The 21,765-nt window shown below is 52.7% G+C and overlaps 1 protein-coding gene across 1 annotated transcript in view; it reads right to left on the bottom strand.

Annotated features, from left to right (window-relative positions):
* CCDC60 (coiled-coil domain containing 60) overlaps positions 1–7,122 on the bottom strand; it is a gene marked incomplete at its 5' end in the record, with an annotated part of 74,273 nt that extends 67,151 nt beyond the window's left edge. The window contains 4 exon segments of the mRNA XM_080382724.1: positions 1,873–2,079; positions 2,083–2,124; positions 2,128–2,246; positions 7,083–7,122. Coding sequence (XP_080238850.1) covers positions 1,873–2,079; positions 2,083–2,124; positions 2,128–2,246; positions 7,083–7,122 — 408 coding nt within the window.
* Positions 7,123–21,765: the final 14,643 nt, after the last annotated feature.

Below are 21,765 nucleotides of genomic sequence, written 5' to 3' on the forward strand. Positions count from 1 at the left end.
ATAAAGCAAAAATACAGGTAATACAAAGTATTTTTAGGTTTTGACTATAGAAATACATTTCTGTTCCACTATCTTTGAAGAATGCATGGTTTTCTGCAGAAAGCACACCGGCAGCTTAAATAGTGAGAGGGAAGCAGAGAATAGGCCAGGCCCATTGCTAGGACTTTTTTTCATTTTTTTAGGGTTTGGGAATTTTTTTTAGTTTTTCAGTGTAGTAATCATTGCCTTTTAGGGAAAGGAGAAAAAAAATGGTTACTCTCTGATTTTCAAGACTGTGTAATGCTTTTAGCCTTGCTCCCCACACAGAAAAACAGGTGTGACTACGTCCCCTCCAACAGCTTCATTAATCTAAAGCATAAGTCAAACCCACACATTCAGTGACCTACATATAGGGTTTTTTCTGTATAAATTAGCTACTTAACCAAATCAAAAGTATATGAGTTCCAGCTGGGTTTCAGAGCACCCTTAACCATCAAATCCTGACATCATTTTTCAATACCAAAACAGCCACCAGCACAAATTCACCAACATTTTCAAGATTATTGAAATTTAAAGAGTGTATCTGCAGTTGAAAAATATCTTTCAAGCAACTTCTAATTCAGAAGGAAGGTTGTTTTAGAAATTAAGGGTTAAAACAAGAACACTGGCAACATTTGCTGGATGTTGACTAACTTAGAGAAACATGCCTCTGAAGACCGCCAGCAAGGTGCTGTGTTAGGTAGTATGTAAAAATAAAGTGAATGCCACCCATTGTCTATTTAAAGCTTAAAACACTTGATCTAAAACTTTAAGTTCTGAATGCAACACACACAATCAGAGCAGAAAATTAAGTAGTGGGTGGACAGAATATTTTTCTGCCTACCCTGAATAATAACCACACTGCTGCAACTGTCAGAGACCATCCCTTGAGCACTCCATTAGAAAGCACATAGCAAAGCGTAGGCTCAAATCACATAGCCTGATGTTACAGATAGGCTGGAGAAACTTCCCTCTGTTTCCACACGGAAAACTGCTCTCAGAACAAAACAGCAGAGAAAATTCAGCTTCAGATTTCCTTATGTGAGCCAACAGCACTGAGGAAAAGAAAACAAATGGTACAACACTGCAAGCTCACCTCAAGCAGCATCAGTGACAGAGTTCTTGTCCCTGTGGTTTAATGATTCAAGCTCGACTTAAAAGCAACTTGAGACAGTTTAAGATCCATGAGGTTCGTGGGTGTGCAACACTAAGGAGACCATGAAATAACCACCACACAACCAAGGCCATCACAGATGCTCCTGGCTAATCCCCTTACACTTTCCTGAAACCCAAGTACAGATGCAAAGAAAAACCCAAAATAATTAATCCACTACCTCCAAAGCCATGCCTACTGATGTAAGTTGTATTATGAACACTTTTTATTTTTTATGCCCTTCTTGTGCCCAGCTGTTCGACCACCCTTCAACTGCCATCATTTATCATTCCTCCTTGTTAACCCATCCTTTACCCTCATGCCCTCATCATTCCATTTTCAAGGCTTGCTACCTTACCCCTTAAGTACATTCTATTATCTCATTTTTCCTTTTCATTCATTAGCTCTCTGCTCCCTTTAAGCACTCTCATTAAGAACTCTAAAGACCAGTTTCAAAAGCCAGTTCAAAAATCACAATACACACATCAAAGCAGTCCCACTTTATTTACAAATGCTCTATACCATCATGAAATACTGTATCAAATTTTGATTATTCACAGGAAGGCACGGAATACCATTTCAAACATTTCTTTAAACAGAAATAATTATTCCTTTCCCTGGAAACGGGGACTTGCAATTTACTGAGAAGAATAGCCTCCCTGCTTTTCTATTTAAAGTAGAACCAGGAATGTCAGGCCTACCTGTGCAAGCTGCCCCAAAGCATAGAGGCTGAGTTTCTTCAGGTCTGTGTAAAGAACCTCTCCAAGCTCCTGATAAGGCTTCCCAACAGGGGTGAAGTGTCCCTGAGTGAAATGCTTTTGCCTCCTATGGTAGTTTTCCCAGAACACTTGTTCTCTTAGAAGCTCAATGCTTCTGTAAACTGTTCTGCTTCTAGCCAAGACCTTTCCTTACTTCTGAGCAAAGCCAGGCAAAGCTTGAATGCACACAAAATCTCAAGGATCCAACACTTCAGCAGCTACCGGCACCCTGAGTCTGCTGGTTTTAGGTGGGTCTGGTACCACAGGTGCCTTGAATCTGCTGGTTTTAGGTGGGTCTGGTACCACAGGTGCTTCAACTCTCAGTTTTTAGATACATCTGGTACTGACAACCTTCCAGAATGGAAACACCTTGGTGTTTTTACTCCTTAAGTTATTAAGCTCTAGTTTCCCCGTCATGAAGACACACACTTGCTGCCCAATGAAGCAAGTCTTTTTCTAATGGGTAGCCCAGCAGAAGAACCAGCTGCTAGCTAACACTACACGAGGTCTCATTCCCCTCAGCAGACCCTCAAACAACAGACACCAATCCTTAAGGGCCAGGACCCCTAAAACCTACTCAGTCACCTGGGGAACAACCAGGGCCAGCTCACCTCCCTCCGAAGGGTCTCGTTAAAAGTACAGCTTCCTTTTAAACCTGTTTTTAACAACGGCACAAACCTCCCCTGCCCGCAGTGCTCACGCCGAGGGCCTCCCGCCTCCCAGACGCTGGGGACCAGCCTAATGCGCCCCCACCTCCTTCCTCAGGGCGCCGACGGGGAGCGAGGGGCGGCCCCTCTCCTCAGCCGCCTCAGAGACCTGGCGCCAACCGCCGGCGCGGCGGGACGGCTAACGGCCGCGGGTGCCCGGGGAAACCCCGCGCGGCGTCGCGCACGGGCGCTGCCGCTGCGCGCCTCTGCAGGGCGGGGCTGAGCGCCCACCCGGCCGTGCGCGGGGCCGTGTACAAGCACGTCGGCACCCAGCCGTGCGCGGGGCCGTGTACAAGCACGTCGGCACCCAGCCGTGCACGGGGCCGTGCACCAGAGCGCCAGCACCCAGCCTTGCACGGGGCCGTGCACCAGCAGCTCAGCACCCGGCCTTGCACGGGGCCGTGCACCAGCAGCTCAGCACCCAGCCGTGCACGGGGCCGTGCACCAGAGCGCCAGCACCCAGCCTTGCACGGGGCCGTGCACCAGCAGTTCAGCACCCGGCCTTGCACGGGGCCGTGCACCAGCAGCTCAGCACCCGGCCTTGCGCGGGGCCGTGCACCAGCAGCTCAGCACCCAGCCGTGCACGGGGCCGTGCACCAGAGCGCCAGCACCCGGCCTTGCGCGGGGCCGTGCACCAGAGCGCCAGCACCCAGCCGTGCACGGGGCCGTGCACCAGCAGCTCAGCACCCAGCCGTGCACGGGGCCGTGCACCAGAGCGCCAGCACCCGGCCTTGCGCGGGGCCGTGCACCAGAGCGCCAGCACCCAGCCGTGCGCGGGGCCGTGCACCAGCAGCTCAGCACCCGGCCTTGCGCGGGGCCGTGCACCAGACCGCCAGCACCCAGCCGTGCACGGGGCCGTGCACCAGCAGCTCAGCACCCGGCCTTGCGCGGGGCCGTGCACCAGACCACCAGCACCCAGCCGTGCGCGGGGCCGTGCACCAGCACATCAGTACTCAGCCATGTGCAGGGCCATGCACCAAGGTGCTGAGCACCCAGCCTTGCTCAACCCTTGTGAAACATGCCATCAACCCTTCCTCCTAGGGCCGTTCCCAGTAAAAGCCTTTCAAATTTCACTCAAACCTTGTCAAACAACAGTAACTGGCGGCAAATGAGAATTCAAGATGGGTTTAATACTATATCTATTCAGCCCGAAAATACACAGACGATCGGCAGCAGCGGCACATTATCTGAGGTGTGTGATTTCCAGCAGATTGGGGTTTTAGCCTGTCACGATCGCTCCAAGCATTTGAATTCCACGAGTTCTCCAAAGGGATGGGGTAACTGGAAACACCTCCTCCCTCCCTCCTTCTGTCCCTCCCCATCTTTCCTCTCAACCCTGAAAAAACATCACATTATTTCACTGCATTTTATCTGTCCAACACTTTGCTATTATAACTTTGCATTTAGAGTGATGTGACCAGACATGAGAGGGCAGAGCAGGGCTCCACAGCCTCGGGGCTGAAGGAGGCTGCGGGGGACGTTTGCAGCTGGGAAGGTTCCCCCCTCCTCATTTTCCTTCTTGGCTTTATCTTTTCTGCAGGCTGCAGTATTCCCCAAAAACATCCCACCCTTGTGGTGGGCCAGGCCTGAGGTGCTCACCCACTGACCTGCCGAATTGTGGAGCTGGAAATGCAATTTCTGCTACTTTTCTCGTTGGCTGCAGCTTAATCATAGATGTTTCCAGCTGAAAAGAAAAATTCCAACACCTCGTCTTTGAGACAGCCAGGAGAAATAGCACAATTTGGTAATGATGACCCTGCTTTTGCTGTACCTGGGTGTATGAGTGTGTTTTCAAGTAGAACGTTTGAGAAAGAACTAGTTTCAATGACTTCCCTAATACAAGCGGCGACATCTCATCTAGCACCGGGATTTCAGCTCCGGGGACTTGAGGGGAAATATCTGCTGGACAATCACCGTTTGAAAAATATGAAAGTGGCATTTTGAAGCAGCCTTCATGCTTAGGTGCTGCTACATCCATACAGCGATGCTTTTGCATTGGAAAATGGTGCTTGATTGGTTTTGCCGGTCAGTTTGCATTTGGAAAAGCCTCTGCTCAGCCTTTGCCTGCAGCAGGTTGGGGCCTGCTAGGGGCTTCGGGTCCCAGCTGAGACACGTCGTCCGTCCCGTCCCGTCCCCCCCTCCACTTACTTAATTTGAGTCAATCCAGATGCTGCAAGCCCTGCTGAGGACTGAGGTGGGCACAGCGGGAGCAATCCCACACCCAGCCCTGCAGGCTTTAATGCTGTAATGCTTTGGAGTTGTGCCCAAAACACACTCCGCTTCCCCGGCAGATCCTTGTTTTAATGGACTTAAAATAACCAAAGTGCGTTTGGCTCTGTCAGGATGCTCAGGGGCCGGGAAGGGCTCACAGGGGACCTGTGCAGGGCCATATCCTGCTGGTGCTGGAGGCACCCCATCTCTCCTGGTCTCCCTACCCTGCCGTTCATGCCCAGATGCCTCATCCCAGTGGCACAGCGTGCAAGTGCAAGCCTTGGGGCAAGGCTTTTGCAGAGGTCATCAGGCCTTTCTCCAGGCTGTTTGCAATCCCTTTCCCCCAAAGTTTGCCAGTGGGGAGCCCGTCCTGCAAACTCCGTCCTGGCATTAAGTTCCTGCTAGAGCCCTGAGCTCGAGAGGAGCAAGTTGGCCAGGCCTGGCTCCTCGGTGCCGTTTTTGTATAAATAAGTTCTCTCCAAGGCAGGGAGGATGATCTATTACTCAGAAACAAACAAAAAAAGATGGAGCTATGGGTTTGTGTTTTTAGAGACATGCAAAACCATTGCCCTCCCACAGCCCGCAGCGGCTCCCGGGTAAAGCTTTTGCGGTGACCAGCTCCCATCTCCAGCCAAGCCGGGTGGGTTCTCCCAGCTCTTCCCTTCCTCAGCTCCATTTCTCCTCCACCCTGTCCATCATCTAGTCCCATTTTCAAGCAATGCTCCAGGAACGACAGGTATGCATTTGTTTCTCTTTTTCTTCTGTGTCATTTCTCCATCCAGCTTACAATTTTTGGTGGCAATTTAACAGCTTTTACAAATTACATTCCTATCTTTTTCTCAGTTATTGTTAGGGAGGAGAAAGTCCCATTTTTCACTGTGATCCTTCAGGTTTTTGCTGTCACTGTATTTAAGACTTTTTTTTTTTTTCTTTTTTGTCCTTAGCTTTTATTTTCTTATCCCTCAAGGACAGCCTTGGAAATTCAAAGCTGTTCCCTGACTATCAGCAGATCTGGTATTCTCTTTGGCAGCTTTGCAGTGACTGTCTCTCTTCCTTCCATCCTTCCACCTAAATGACACCCTTTTCTCAATAAATTATCCTTTGTCTTTCAAAGCAGCGTTTTCATTTGTGACAGTTTGGATGTATAATAGTTGCATCCCAGCGGATACCTTCAGGAGCATCAACTAACAGGCCAATACAGACTCAGTGGTGCAGAAAATAAAGAGATTTATGTATTTTGGACTTTATTTCCCCCCCAACAATTGGGCTGTGCTCTGAATTTTCAAAGTTTGAGTTTAAAGGTATGGCTTCTCATCACCAAAAATAACTTTCCTGCAATGGAGGGATGGCTGAATCCATGGCAGAATTACCGTTTTTTCAACATAACATCCTTTGGGGTCCCTGGAACATGCCCTGGGGCAGCCAAGCCCACCCAGCCATGCTCCGTGCCCCCAGCGTGCTGACCTCAAGGCACAAAACACCAAAACCTGCTGAAAGCACAAATCCCACACTGCCAGCAGCACATGCCAAATTCCTTGCCCCGTTTCTGGCATTTAGAAATGCTCACGCATCCGTGGCCGGCATGGAGCAGCGGGGAGGCGAGCAGCACCCTGAGTGGTAGGTGCAGCAGAAAGGCAAATGGGAATATCACCTGCAGGAACGTCCCCAGGCATCTTGCACACTCCCTAAACAGACAAAAATGGCCCAGGAAGGTTTCCCCGCTGTATGGCAGCGCACACCGAGGTGTGCCAGCTTGCTTCAAGCGCTTGCAGAACCTTGCGTGGAGAGAAGGCAGCTGCACTGCCAGGAGTAAGGGAATCTGTTGCATTGTACTTTGCAGTTAGCGAGCATTTCACAGTCTTTATGGTAGAAACGTGCCTGAAAAACAACTGACCAGCAAAAACCCTGATTGTTTATGCTAGAGAGGAAACATTGATTTTGCAAACATTTCATAGCAATAACGATGGTGATCGATTAGTGCTGCTGTTGGTCGTGATCTTGCTAATGGAGGGTAAACGTACAGCATGGCTGGAGCAGGCTTAGCTGGAGCAGCAACTTTGGAGTGTCCCCAGGCTCCCCATGGGCAGGGGGAACTCCTGGGGACCCCCTGCTGTGCTGGCCCGTGCAGCAGGGGTGTCCCCAAGAGCCCTCCCTGCCTGCAGGGACACATGCGTGCCCAGCACTGCTGGAGGGGGGATGCAGCTGATAAAACTCAAGTAGGTTGGATGCTCACACTCTGCTCCCATCGGATGAAGATGGAGATGTCCAATCCCATGGCCGCTAACAAAAGCATCCTCCCCAGCTCCTGCAAGCTGCCCAAAAGCAACAGATTGGACATTTTTGTTGAAATTGTCAAGATCCAGACCTTGGCTCTCGCAGCCTGGGACTTTCTTCTCACAGCCCTGCACCTTCTGTCTCTTTTCCAAACACCAGACAAGCCAAACATTATTTTACAATCCTGGCATCTGGCACGCAGCTCTGGGGCAAGCCTCTCAGCTTGTCACTGGCGAGATAAATGAGCCCGTTTCAGTGGCCGACTTCATAAAAGTATATGAAAAGTAGTTAACAAAAGGGTATTTCACAAAGCCGGGAATGCAAATGCAACCTCTGAGATAACTGAAACAGCCATAAAATGAGGAAGCAGCTTCCCATCTGTGGAAATAGATGTCATTTTATAGAGGCTCTAATTAGTTATGCCCAGTCCTGCAGCCGTTTCGTCGGCGGGGCACACAGGCTGCCTCTTGCTCTGCAGCTCCCAGGGCTTTCAGGGTAAGGAGGGGGAGAGCAAAGCTGGAGGAAGAGCTGCTTCATCTTGTGAAAGTCCCCTCTGAGGGCTGTGTTTTCAGCTGGTACCCAACAGCAAACAAAGCCAGGGTTGTTTTGCAAAGGTGGTGACGGCAGCACTCGGCCCCGGCTGCATGGCAAGGTCAGCCCCAGCAACAGTGCCATGCTGGCCCCAGGAGATCTGTGCTCCTCCATCTCCTCCGAGCCCAGAGGGACTCACGGGGAAGGTTTACTGGGGTCGTGGTTCAGCAGTGGGGTCCCAGGGGGCTTACTGGTTCTCCCCAGCATCTCTGCTGCAGCCTGGGGGTTTTCATGTGGTTTGGGTATAGGGTATTCACAGTGTGCCAGGGAAGGTGTGCTTGGGAGGGTTACTTCTTCAGCAGAGCACTGGGAGTGCCAGTTTTAATTTGGTTGGAGGCGATATGCTTACAAATACAGAATTGTATTTTGCCTTTTTTTTTTACAAATGCATTTTTGTAAATGCAGATTTGTAAAAGTTGCCTTGAGTCCTCCGAGGTGCCACCTCCTTGAGAGGGAACATCCCTGCTGGGGCAAAATCCTCTCCTGGCTCTTCCACGGAGATGGATTTCCTCCCCTCAAACCTCTTCTGCAACTTTTGGGCAGAAGCTGTCGGTTTTGATACACCCCACACTTTGGGCCTTACCCTGCTTTGGGCTGAGAGCACAGCTCCCACCCAAGTGCTCCGTGGGGAACGCCGGCACCCAGCAGGAGCATGCTGGGGTTTATCCCCACCGTGGCACCGCTGCAGCCCACGCCTGCCCCTTTTGAGCTCTTCTTGTGCAACGTTCGGCTTTTCCTTTGTTCCTCCGCCTGCAAGAATCCCTGCAAACCTGCCAGCCTGCAGTGAGCTCGGCAGGATTAACACCGGAGCGGGGCGTACCACAGGAATTAGTCACCGCCGGGACCTCAGTCAAGTGTTTTATTTAATGCCCTTTTCCAAAGACATTTGTACTTGAAAAACTGAAGAATTACGAGCTCTCTGCTAACAAGTGTGACTCAGAGGAGCTGTGGGCACACACCATTTAAGTGAGAAGTGTCTTCACGGTGCTGACGCAGCGTGGGTGAAGAGGGGCGAGAGGCTGCTGCCCCTCACCGAAACAGCCGAAACCCACCTGTCACCCTCTTCCCTCCCCCCGCAGCAGGGCTTCACCCTCTGCCACGGGAGAAGGTGCTGCTGAGAAAGTGGGGTTTGCAAAAAAAATACCAAAACACCAAACAAAAAACAAACCCAACCCAAATGACTTAAAATTGTGCTGCCAAGAGCTTTGCTACAGAGGGAACGGCTCAGAGTGCCGAGCGGCTGAGCCAAACTGCTGACGTGCCCTGCTAACAGCAACCGGAGCTGTGCTGGCATTCAGTGCACCGAGCAAACCTGTGCCCAAAACACAGGGCAGGACAATGCTCTGCTACCAAAGGCCACCCTGCCCTTTACCATGGTCTCCTGCCTCTGTGGCTGCCAGGAACTTGCTCAGCAAGAAGTTTGTGGGACATTGCCAGCCTCCCCAGAGATGGCTTTAAAAACAACATGCCTTTGCCAAGCATTACCTGTAAACTGCTCCGGTGCGCAGGTCCGTGCATGGAGCACCGAAGGCTCAAATATTTGCAGAAGGCATTTGGGGGTTGCCCGAGTCCCCGTGCCAGCCATGGCAGGTCACAGCATAGGCGTCACAGGAGCCAGGGAGGTTACAGGTAAAAAATAATGATAATTTATTCAGCTTTTCTCAACACAACATCCACCATCGGCCTTGCGGGGGATTAACAGATCAGGCATTGTCAGCAGCCGGGAGATGCTGTACAGAGGGAGGGCAACCAGCCATGCGATTTATAGGGACACAAGCCTTGAACTTTCTTCAGATCGACTTCCAGCGCATTACCAGGATGGTGGGGATTAGCTGCTAAGCGGCGGCATTTGGAAATCCTCCCAGCTCTTTCCCAAAGTGGAGGAGGCTTTGCGTGTGCTGAGCCTGGTTACTCCAACCCCCACAAGGCCCTCGAGGAAGGGGAGACCTGCATTCCTCACGGGACCTGGCCTCCAGTGGCCAGGACAGGGGTGGTGGCTTTGCACAGCGCTGCATCTCAGCAACTTGTGATGCTGCTCCACCCCAGCTGGCCCGCAGCAGCTGGCAGAGGCTCACCATGGAGCAGGGTGCAGCCCAGGTATTATTAGATATGATGCTTTTATTTCTGCTTCGGCCAAAGTTCAGCTGGTGCAGCTTGAGCTCCGATGCCGCGATGGGCGCTGGATGCGTCCCATCCTGCCAGGAAAGCTCTGGCCATTTGGTGCTGAGGGTCAGAGGGGCCCAGCCTGGAGAAACGTCACTGTGTCCCATGCATGCTACCATCCAGCCACGTGGCTTCCCACTACAAATTATTTCATAATCCTCCTTTTGTTATCATTAAGAAAAACAGAAGCAATGACAAGAAATGATCCTAAGCCAGGACACGCAGGGCTCTGGGTCGTGCAGCACCAGCTTTGCCAGATCGCATAACCCTCCCCGTTTTGCATTCCTTAGGGAAATTTCTTCCTCCCCTTTGCAGAGCTCAGGCTCTAAGAAAACTCTCCTTGCTGCTGTCCTACTTAGAGGGGGAGAAAAAAAATGAAGTAAGAGTCTATACAACATCTGTATCAAGCTGCAGCACGTTCCTCTTCTCCAGCGTCCCACAGCATCTCCCCCTGCAACTCGCCTGACCTGGGCTTGCAGGGGAAGGGGTCTGGGCTTTGTGTGGGGAAGCAGATGGGCTCTGTGGCCGGGCAAGGTAAAGTGGGTGCTGCCACCAGCCTGGAGAGGTGGGCCATCCCTCCGTGCCATCCTGGCATCCACGGGATGGGAGTCGTTCCTCCGAGCCCCTGAGCTGCAATTCCCAGCACACATGCAGCCGGCTCCTCGGAGCTTGTCGAGACCTCCTCAAGTGCAACACTGAGCCTGCACTCCTGGCTGCGGCTTGTTAAAATAAATTGAAATGTAGAGGGAAAGTCATTAATATCTCTTTCATCAACACCATTCCTTGCAGGCCCGGAGAAGCCGAGGTTTTGTCAGATCACGTTATCACCACGGCTTCGCTGCTTCCGAACCTTGAAGAGATTCTTCCAAAAGTGCAACCGCCCCCTCGCCTGCTCCTCTTTCAATCTCCGGCTATTTTTATTTCACTCCTTGAGATAAAAGTATGTGTGGGGGAGAGGTATTTACACACACATAAGAGAATATAGATGCACATAAAAATAACCTGATGATTTGAGAGAGAGACGCTTCACTTGGGCAGAGCTTTCTGGTCCCCATTCCATTATATAAAGAAAATGCTGAAGTTGTGGAGGCTTGACAGGGGGGTTGCTGTGGCTCTCGTGGATGCAGTGAGCATCCTCCTGCCCACAGCAGGCTCTGCTTATGCACAGGATCTGAAGCCCCCAGTGGACAGGATGGCAGCTGGGTGGGGCGTGCCCTGAGTTAGTGCTGAAATTCCCCAAAAGGAAAAATAAAGAGACTTTCATGACCTTGGAAAGTTTATGGCTTGCTGTGGAGCAAATGCAGGGGAGGTTAATTCTGACAGAAACCTTCTCATACTCTTATATTCATGGCGCATTTCCAGATGTGTAACTGCCTGTCTTCACATTGCTTTTATGTTTAAATATCTTATTTAAAGGAAAGTGGGAAGGGAAAGGTGAGTGCCTGGTACCACCAGCCCCCAGCCGGTACTGCCCAGTCTCGGCAGTGCCTGGGCATTGGCGTGGTGCACCACCTGCCCCTCCCATGGGGTGAAGAGCCAAGGGCCTCACATGCCCACCACTCCTCCTGCGTCCTGCACATCCCATGGGATGGATTTAACATCCGCTGACCCCGACATAAATCTGGGATCCATTGGGCAAGACCAGCCTCTAAGCAGCACTGGATCTGGGAGGGAGCGTGCTCACGCAGCGAGGCGGGCAGGCGGCGAGAGCAGGCTCAGCCTAGCTCAGGGTCAACATCTCTGCCAAAAACAAGACACCTCACAAACATGAGACCTGGGGCAGCGCTCTCAGTGTCCCTACAAGCCACAGCACGCCAGGACGTCGCTGCTACCCTGCCGGCAAGCGCGTCACAGGCTGCACCAGCCAAGCCAGCATAGCTCTGCAGTACAGAACATCCTCGCTGGCTCCGGCGCGGGGGAAACACGATCGCACTCGCAGAGCCCGGGCAGCAACGGTGATGCGCTGGGGCTGGCTGCTGCCAGCCTTGTTTTGCCTTTCTTTTTTAACAGGCTGCCACACACAGCATTCTTGGTGACAAGTGACAGCCTTGTTGTATTAACAGCACTCCGCCAAATGGTATTACTATTATTATCTGTTTTCGTGAGTATAATAGATAATATGACTAGCCCCCTCCAAAATAACCCGGAGTTTGAAGGAAGGATTTGGATTATTTGCTGAACATCTCAAGCTGTGATAACACAAGACAGCACTGTATTGTACCAGAAAGCGCTGCCGTGTGTTCCACACACCTCACCTGCAGGAAACTTCTTGCATTAAACCACAGGATAGCTGTCACTGAATCATTCCGTAATTGCAGGAGGAGATAACAAGAACAGAGAGTGCTCTGGCAAAGCTTGCCCGGCCAAGGTTGTTTAAAAATACCTAGCCTCAGCCCTCCTGGCTTTCTGCAGCTCTGCTGGGTGTCAGAAAGCCCACGCTGCTGGCGAGCAGGTGCTCCCCGCGGGCTCAGTCCATTGAAATAACTGCTGGGATCTCGCCCAGGTTCTCTTATCCCAAAACTTAAGCCAGATCCCAGCCAAGAAGTGCTGCGCTACACTGGAAAAAAACACGGCAACATGCCCTGCCAGCGACGTCCATTTCGTGTTAAGCACAAAAGACGTCTCACCACCCATCAGGAGCATCACCCTGCCTGCCGGATGGACCCATCTGCTGTAACGAATCTGAAAACACTGGAAATAATTTTTAAAAGCATATGTTAAAAAAAGCTTACCCGGAGGTGGGCTGAAGGGGCAGCTGCCAGGCTTGGCTGGGGCTCGTAGCAGCAGTTTCTGACCCAGCAGATGGTCAGAGGACGCTGAGCGCAGACGCTGCCCAGGCACCGTGGCTGCTCGCCCCGTCGGTGTCTGCCAGCGCAAGCCAGGAGGGAGGTATGGACAGGGGAAAGGCTTCCCAGGGGCCCAGGCACTGCTCTCCTGTCATCCCTGGCACGTTCTCCTGAGAGGCAATGCAACCAAGGCTTGCATATTTGCTGCTATTGCTCACTGAGCACCCCAGCCTGCGAGACCCGTCAGAGGAGACAAACCAGCCTGCACGTGGGTTTTTGCCATGACTAACAGCTTAGGTAAACAACCAGGTAAACACACTAATTTTACTTTCAAAACAACAACAAAAAGCCACAAAGCCCAATTCTTCCTGGAGTAAAGACGGGTGCGTAATTATCGGCATTTGTCCTCTCAGTGCTTTCGCAAGTTGCCAGCATTTTAAAACCTGGCAGCCGCTACAAGACGAAGTGACATATTTAGCTCAGGAGCAAAATGCTGCTCGCTTGTGGATGCCAGGGAGCGGGGGAAAGGAAAAACACCTGCGAGGGAAGTGCCTGCTGCCCCGCAGAGCCATGCTGGGGAGGATCCACAGCGTCATCTCGAAACCAGGGGGATGGAGCCTGCCCCTGAGTCAGCTCAGCTTGGGGGATGGCTGGCATCGGAGTGATTTATAGCCAGATGCTCTGATCTTGCATTTAGGGTCTATGCATCCTTTGGCAGGTGACTTTCCAAGGAGTACAGCTCCGGCCATTGCATTCTTCAGGGCTCCGTACTGGGCGCGGTGCTGCTCAGCACCCTTGTTGGTGACACGGGCGCTGGGACTGAGCGCCCCCTCAGCAGGTTTGCTGGTGACACCAGCCTGTGCGGTGCGTCAGCGCGCTGGAGGGAAGGGACCGTGACAGGCTTGAGAGGTGGGTCCGTGTGAACCTCCTGATGTTCAACAAGGCCAAGTGCAAGGTCCTGCACATGGTCAGGGCAATCCCAAGCACAAATACGGGCTGGCTAGAAGACAGACTGAGAGCAGCCCTGAGGAGGACTTGGGGGTGCTGGTGGATGAGAAGCTCACCACGACCCGGCAATGTGCACTCGCAGCCCAGAAAGCCAACCATACCCTGGGCTGCATCACCAGCAGCGTGGCCGGCAGGGCGAGGGAGGGGGCTCTGCCCCTCTGCTCCGCTCCGGTGAGACCCCCCCTGCAGCCCTGCGTCCAGCTCTGGGGCCCAGCGTAAGAAAGACATGGACCTGCTGGAGCGAGTCCAGAGGAGGGACACGGAGATGATCGAGGGCTGGAGCACCTCTCCTGTGAGGGCAGGCTGAGAGCTGGGGTTGTTCAGCCTGGAGAAGAGAAGGCTCCAGGAGAACTTCCAGTGCCTAAAGGGGCCAACCAAAAAGCTGGAGAGGGCCTTCTTGCAAGGGTCTGTATCGACAGGACAAGGTGGAATGGTTTTAAACTGAAAGAGGGGAGATTTAGATTAGATGCTAGACAGAAATTCTTCCCTGTGAGGGCGGTGAGGCGCTGGCCCAGGGGTGCCCCATCCCTGAGGGTGCTCGGGGCCAGGCTGGACAGGGCTTGGAGCAACCTGGTCTGGTGGAAGGTGTCCCTGCCCGGGGCAGGGGGTGGGACTAGGTGATCTTTCAAGTCCCTTCCAACCCAAACCGTTCTACGATTGCATGGTCTCACTCACACTGCAAACCCCAAGGCTGAGCCCTGACACTTTGGGTTTGCCTACAGCTCCTTCTCTTTGCTTAGAAATGGGTCTGAGCAACCCCCCTGAAAAATCCCAGTCCTGAGAGCTGCCTTCTGGGGAGCGTGTGGGGAGGTCTGTTGGCACAAAGGCTGCCTGGCTTGACCTGGGCTCTGATTTTACGGTAAGGCTTACCCTGGGGCTGGCTGAGCAGCACCTCCCTCACACCCCCAGAGCTGGTGCTCCAGCGGGTCCAACAGCCTGTCCCCATCGCTCCAGACTCACACCATGGTCACACAAAGGCCCTGAGAAGCCCACATCCCGCAAGCCCCTACAACCTCTGCGGAGGAGTGAGGAGCCCAGACCTGACCCTGCTGGGTTCGGGATCGGTCAGTGTTAATTGCCATCAGATGCAGGATTGAGATGAAGCCATTTCCTAAGCAGTGTGCCATAAGGATCCAACTTGCTCCGTCTGATGATTCCTCATTTTAGTAGCAGGTGGTATAAGGGCAGGGAAAAAAAACTATAAAATGTTTAACATCCCTTTAGCCTCAATTTATCTGAAGAGAATTCAAACAGCACAATTTCCCCCCACCATCTGGGTGCCACTTTAAAAGACATTTTCTCATATCATTGCAATTTCAGAAAATCTTGTTGTATAGCTATGGAAATGCAAGATGCTTCCCCTAAATTGTGCATCAGTGTGAAGCTTTTTAAACCTCAACTGCGGCTTATGATATATTGTGACAGCTCACAGACAGCTCCCAAAAGACTTTCCCAGTTCCAACACCACCCATGCAGGGGACCCCAGCTTCAGGTGCTGCAGTCCCACAGGGCGAAGCCCTCTGCTTGGTTTTGCCTTGTTTTGCTTCAGTAATGGGAAGAAGATTCCCTTGCAGAGCTGTGAACCTGCTTGCCTGGCTGCAGGCTATCACATGTGGGTGCACACAGGTACATATGTCCATGACTTATATTTCCCACTCATGTGCCCCAAAATAGCTTAGAAACACATTGAGCTACTCCAAAACCTTAGAGAAATCTCACAGGTCCGTATAAATATCCTGCAAGCAGGCAGCCTGGAAGAGGAGAATGGCTCTAGTGATGTCCCTGCTGCCCTCAGCCCTCCTTAGACAGAACAAACCGCTGCAGGGAAAGCTGCCCTTTGCAGACAGCCGACCCCAAAACATGGCTCCATAGGAGGGGGGCTTCGGTACCAGAAAGAGCAGTCTCCTCCAGCACCCCAGCCCCAGGGCAGACTCCCAGCCCGAGAGGGACCTGCAGAGGGTCAGGGCTTTGCTGAGCTCCGGGCCAGAGCATCAACCCCTGCCTGCACAAGCAGACCCCCTAATCACAGAGCAAACTCCTATGACCAGCGATACACAGCTCAGCTAATTCCTCCATCCCGGTGAAAGCTGTTTGTCCCTGTCCCTCCTCAGCAGCTCCTCAGAGCCCCGTGCCCCCCGGCACACCGCTCCCCCCCAGTCCTGCTGACCACCCCCGAGAGCATCCGCGCTCAGTCATTGATGCGCAGCCAGAGGAGGCGACCGAAGAATGAATGGAAGGGTCAGCGCAGGTCAGTGGGTGCTCAGTGTTTGCCTTCCAGCTCAACGATCACTTAAATAGAGCAGGAGCAACTCCAGAGCAGCCAGCTCATCGAGGGGATGATCTGTGTGCCCAGGGAGAGAAGGGACACGTGGCCACCGGCCAGTGCTCCCCGTGCAGGGCAGGGCTGCCCCCGTTTCACCAGCGAGGGGTGAAGGACGGGGCAGGGAGCCAGGGTTAAAGCCAGCAGAGAGCTGCTCCTTCCCCGGGGAGTCCAAAGAGTCACCCCCATGGACTGTCACCAGCTACACAGCTCTTCTCACCCCGCCACATCCCCGTTGCTGCCTGCGTTTGGGCATCCCCGGGCTCAGCAGTGGGGTGCACAATCACCCTCATCGCTCATGCTGCTGGGGTGCCGGAGGGGCTGAGGGCAGGACCCCGGGGCAGCCCCGGGCTGGGCATGGAGAGGGAGTTGCTCCTTCCCAGGCAACACGCTGGAAAGGGAAAGGGGGGCATTTGGGAGCTTTGGTTTTAAATCCAGTGGGTTTGCTTGTTTTTGAAGCAATTAGTGACTTTTCCCACACCGCTTCTGCATGGCAGAAGGCGGCAGCTGCCTCGGCAACATGGGCAAAGCTGGAGGGACACTGAGCCAAGCTCCTGGCTCAGAAGGGCAAAGCTTTTGTCCTCAGACACCCTGGACTCCGGAGGGGCCTGGCAGCTCACCAAGGTCACGGGCTAAACTCAGGATCAGTAAATCTGAGACTGGGTCTACAGCTGGCAAATCAGGTCTGGACGAGGCCACACCATGGCCCCACCACCCTGTTTGACCTCAAAGCAAGAAGCCCAATCCTGAGAAATGCCTGCTCAGGGAAGTGCAGGACATTTCCAACGGAGAAATGGATGTTCTCAGGGACCAGAAAGCCATCGAAGGGCTGAGGATCAGCCTTTCTACTCCACACACGTCACTTCATGAGTGCCTCGGTTTCCCTAAGGTACAGAGCAGGTCATTTTCAGTCCTTGAAATGCAGGATGCATCTTCCAGGTTTGCACTGATCCCATCAGAAACCAGCCCTGGGAACTCAGGTGAATGCTGGCTCCGTGGTGTTCTTCCCAAAGCTGGCTCCTGCCTGACGGAGCCTCTCACAGCCCACCAGGGAGGATTGAAATGCCAAGCACGCCTTCCTGGCGTTCACCCTGATTTTCAGAAATTGCAGTAAATCAGTATCGCTGCAAATTGGCCTCTTTTTTTGGCTCTGGCTTGATGTAAAAAAGAAAACAAATGGAGTTTTAAAATGCAGCTAATCAAGGAGTTAAAGAGAGGTTAATCTTAATGGATTAATCAGCTCGCAGGGGGATGGGAAGGAGGCGCAGACAGGGAGGAGCAGAGCAGCAGCCAAGCCTCTTCTCCCAAGTTGCTTCTCCCAAGAGCAATGGCAAGTTTCGGGGAGAATTTGGAGATCTGCATCCAGCATGAGGACCACACAGGTCTGACCTGGCAGCAACAGGTAAGTCCCAGGCTAAGCTACACCTTCCCCGAGAAGATGGAGTCCTCGATGCATTCATTATCACCCCGTGGGAAAAACAGGGGGCAATGTTTGACTTCACCACCCTCACCTAGAGTCTATCATCTCCTTTCAAACACCAATAGGTGATAAAACGCAGGACAGGGGACAGCCCTGGCTGGTGTTAACCCTCGCTGCAAAACTCAGGGGGTGACAGGGAAAGGGGCTCTGAACAGAGACTCAGAGCCGAGGCGGTCATGATGATCTCACTGCTAATTATGCAGAGAAGTCATTTAGCTGTGGCTGCGTGTGATGAAGTGGTATGACAGAGTGGAACAAAACCCCACAGCCACTTTGAGCAAAGTGAAGCAGCTTTCCACCCTCTCCTGCAGGAAGCAGCACCCACCATGGTTGTCCTGACCACCCCGTGAGGTCCCACCTGTGGCTCCTGCAGCCATATCCAAAGCATCCCCCTGCCCAGTATCCCAAAACCTCAGCACCTGCCTCCCAGCACAGCCAGGCGTTCTTCACGGGGTAAAGCCTCTTTATAGGCAGCTAATTGGGCTTAGGCATAAGAAGGGCTTGAATATAATTAGTGACAGTGAAAGCAAGGAGGTTTAAAGAAGGTTATTAATGATATACACTGCTGTATACAACAGCATAATAGCCAAAAAAATATTAGATCCATTAAGTATCATTATCAAGGCCTGGAGCTAATCATTTAAGCTTAATGAAACTAATACATTTCTCCAGCACTGGCAGTAGAGCTCATCCCTTGGAGGGAAACAGCAGCCAGGAAGGCTCGAGCCATGGTGTCTCAGCAGCATTGCTGCTGGCCCTGACTGGGGCACCAGTGCCCATGCTGGCTCTGGGATCCACGTTCCCAAGAGCTGAGCCCACTACCAAGTGCTTTCAGAAGCAATTCACTCATTTCAGCAGGAAACCTTTTGCTTTGGCAGCTCAAAGACCTTCTGGTCAATGATGTCCTACATGGACATTTAACACGTTGCAGAAGGTTTTCCCCAGTGCCCCTGTCCTTGGCACGGGTCAGACTGGTGCTGCTGGTCTTTGCTCCCTGGGACCTTGGGCTCGAGTGTTAACATCATTGGGGAGGGCAGGGAGATCTCCCAGACCTCCCTTAGCTGGTGCAGGAGTCCAAGGCATCCCAGAGATGTCCCCCTCCAGCACCCATCTCCAGGGCAGGGCACCCATCCCACTGTGTCCCCCCACGCCCCCCTCCTCTCCCTTGTTTTGAGCAGCTCTTTGGAGACAGGAGGAGAAATGACTTGGAGCCGAGGCGGTCATGATGATCTCACTGCTAATTATGCAGAGAAGTCATTTAGCTGTGGCTGCGTGTGATGAAGTGGTATGACAGAGTGGAACAAAACCCCACAGCCACTTTGAGCAAATTGAAGAGGGGAAAAAAAAAAAACCCAAGTGAGCAAACCCAAGTGCCTCAACCTGTGCCTGCCCTTCTGTGAGCCCCTGCAGATGCTGTGCTACCCCCAGACCCACTGCAATTAGGGACAGACAGCTCAGATTGGGAAACAATTAAAAAACCCATTAGTTCCACTTTCCCCTTGCCTTTGTCTGGGTCTGTTTTCTGCCCTGGCCACAGCAGAGGGCTCATTGCTGCAGCAACGAGGAGCCTGGGATTAGCACCGGCCTTATTAAAAACACTCACTCACACCTCATTTTACCTTCATGCTGGAGATGATTTAGCTTGATTTATTCTAATTAGTTGTGATTTATTGTTTTAATGAGCTCTTCTGCAGGCTTTTTGTGCTTCATAACCACCCTCCTCAGCTGCTAGAATACATTTTCAAGAGATCTTTTAATAAGAAGTTTCCAAGGCTGCCTTGGATAGGAAGCTTTTTGTTGCAATCCGAAAGAAGAAAATGAAGATGAGCTTTGCCTCCCCTGCAGGATGGGTTTGCTGTGGAGCATCTGGCTGGGAGAAGGAGGCTGCACTTCAGCACTGTCACCTAAATGGCAAGACAGCCCTTAATTACCAGCAGCCTTTGCAACAGGGTTTCAAGACTGACAAAAGAAAACAAATAAGAGAAAATTCCCTGCCTCCCTGCTCCAGCTCACTATTCGAGGGTAGGAATTCGTGGCTGTGGCTCCATGAAGGGGTTGGTGATACCCAGCACCACGGTCGCGCACACTGTCCGCCCAGCAGGGTCCGTGCTGCTGGTGAGTGTCACCAGGCTTGAGCCTCAAAGCACACCCAACCCTCTCCTGAGATGGGTGTGGGCAGAAGCATCCAAAACACGATGCCATGATGCCCCACCAGCACTGCTTTATCTGCTGAGGTCTCTCCTCCCCTTCTCTCTGCTAAGATGGGCAAAGCTTCAGGATCTTCTTTGTTGGCTCCCCAGGAGTGGCCGAGCAGGCCAGGAACTCCTGCTGAACTTCTCTGCCTTCAATTTAAAAAGGACAGAAGGGGTGTCTTGGCAGCCAGGGCAGGTTATTCCTATGACACCGGCTTCTTTTATTAGAGGAAAAGGTTTTTTCTTCTCTGGCCCCACAGCCATTGTGTGGCAAAGTATTTTCTTTGGAGACATCCAAACTAAAGCAGATGATACTTGCTTTGCAAGTAGGTACCAAAACCCAACAAAGTCTCCAACAGAAGGGAAACTCCCACAGAGAAACATGAAAAACCCCAAATGACCTTGACTTTAGCAGAGAGACACATGGATGGTTATGGGATATTCTCTAGGGGAAAAGGGACTGGCTTGTAACGAAGGGGCCTGTCTGTGTGAGAAAATGAGAAACCCTCAGGGAGCCAGGGATGCTCTGGGAAGGAAAAACATTCAGGAGTGTAATATCAGCCTCCCTGTGCAAAGCCAGCTAGGTGATCTGCAGGAATAAGAACCAGCTGCCAAGTGAGAGGCTGGAAAGCTGCACTTGGCCTGGAGGGGTGACGAGAGCGCTGCGGCACGGGGAAACCGAGGAGGAGGATGCTGGAGGAGAACAGGCTGAGCTTCTGCACGCCCATGGCACACGCGGCTCAGAGCTGTGCAAAGGTTCCCAGGGTGGCTGTAAAGCGCCAACATCCCCATCAGCCAGCCACAGGGTCTCTGTGGCCACCTGAGGACCCCCGCAGAGTGACCTAACTGTGTGCCAGGAGCAAGCAAGAGACATCAAGTGCATCTCCACGGGGTGAGCCAGCAAGCACGTTCCGAGCCACGGGCGATGCTTGCCCAGAGCGGAGCTGGATGAAGCCTCAGGAGCTGCTGTGCCGGCCGTTGGCCACAGCCCTGACCGGACATGAGCCAGCTCCTGCCACAGGACCTGGGCACTCAGAAGGTGAGACCAACCCAGTCCTTCTAGGAGAAGAAACCGGACCTCTGGAGATGCCTGGTGTATCTGGGCAGCTCTGATGCTCCTTGTGGATTATTTACCCTGCTCTACATGCTGCCAAACAAAATAAATCAATGCAGATTTTGCTTCCATTTTAGGAAAATAAATCCTCTGGGACAGGCCAGGAGCCGGTGCCCCGCGAGGAGCCACGTGCTCGCCCAGCCCGGCCCCGGTGGGGTAGGGACCAGCGCTCGAGCTGCTCGGCCCCACGGGCCCCCGCCCCACTGGGGGCTGGCAAAGCCCCTGCGCTCCTTGCGGCTCAGGGCAGGTGGCCGGGCACAGCCAAGAGGTTTATTCAGCCTCCTGCCACCCAGCCACCCAGCCAGCTCTCCCAAGGCTTGGGTGACTTTATGCTTATCTCTTTGTGTCCTTCACCCCGTCTGCAGCAGCTAGTTTGGGTGGCAGGTCCCCCCAGGCCGGTTTCCTACAACAACCCGTCCCCGCTCCACGGCTGCGGCACTGGGAACCACCAGCTTGTGCAGCAGGAGGGATCACCACTGCAAAGAAACGAGAAAAAAAAATCTTTTCCAAAACAACAAGGCCATGTGAACCACCTGCATTTCCCTCCAGCTGCCCAGGAGAGCTTTGCCAGGGCTTAGAGCTGAGCTTGCAAGCTCACGGTCCTGAGATGCATCACAAGCTGCTGGATTTCCAAGCTCAGCCCCACTCCCAGCATCTCCTCTCCCTGGAGCAGGCACACTTCTCATCCTCCTTGCTCCTGCTGCTGCCTGAGCAGCGAGGCATGGGCTGGCACCAGTGGCAACAAAGAGCCTAATGCAAATTGCCCAGCGTCCGACTGCTTAATTACACTAGCCCCTTTCAGATGTGATTGTGTATTTTACCAGAACTGACTTCTTCAAAAGAAAAAAATACAATCTTTCAAACATCTGCTCCTCTCCCTTCCCTGGCCAGGGGCACAACCCCATGCCAGCACCATCAGCTGTGAGAGCAGGATTTGAAAGGCTTGATTAGGATGGCTCCTCTGCCTCCCTCATCTGTAAAAGTCATTTG

The sequence above is a fragment of the Falco punctatus genome (genome assembly GCF_963210335.1).
Source record: "Falco punctatus genome assembly, chromosome: 1".
Lineage (NCBI taxonomy): Eukaryota > Metazoa > Chordata > Aves > Falconiformes > Falconidae > Falco > Falco punctatus.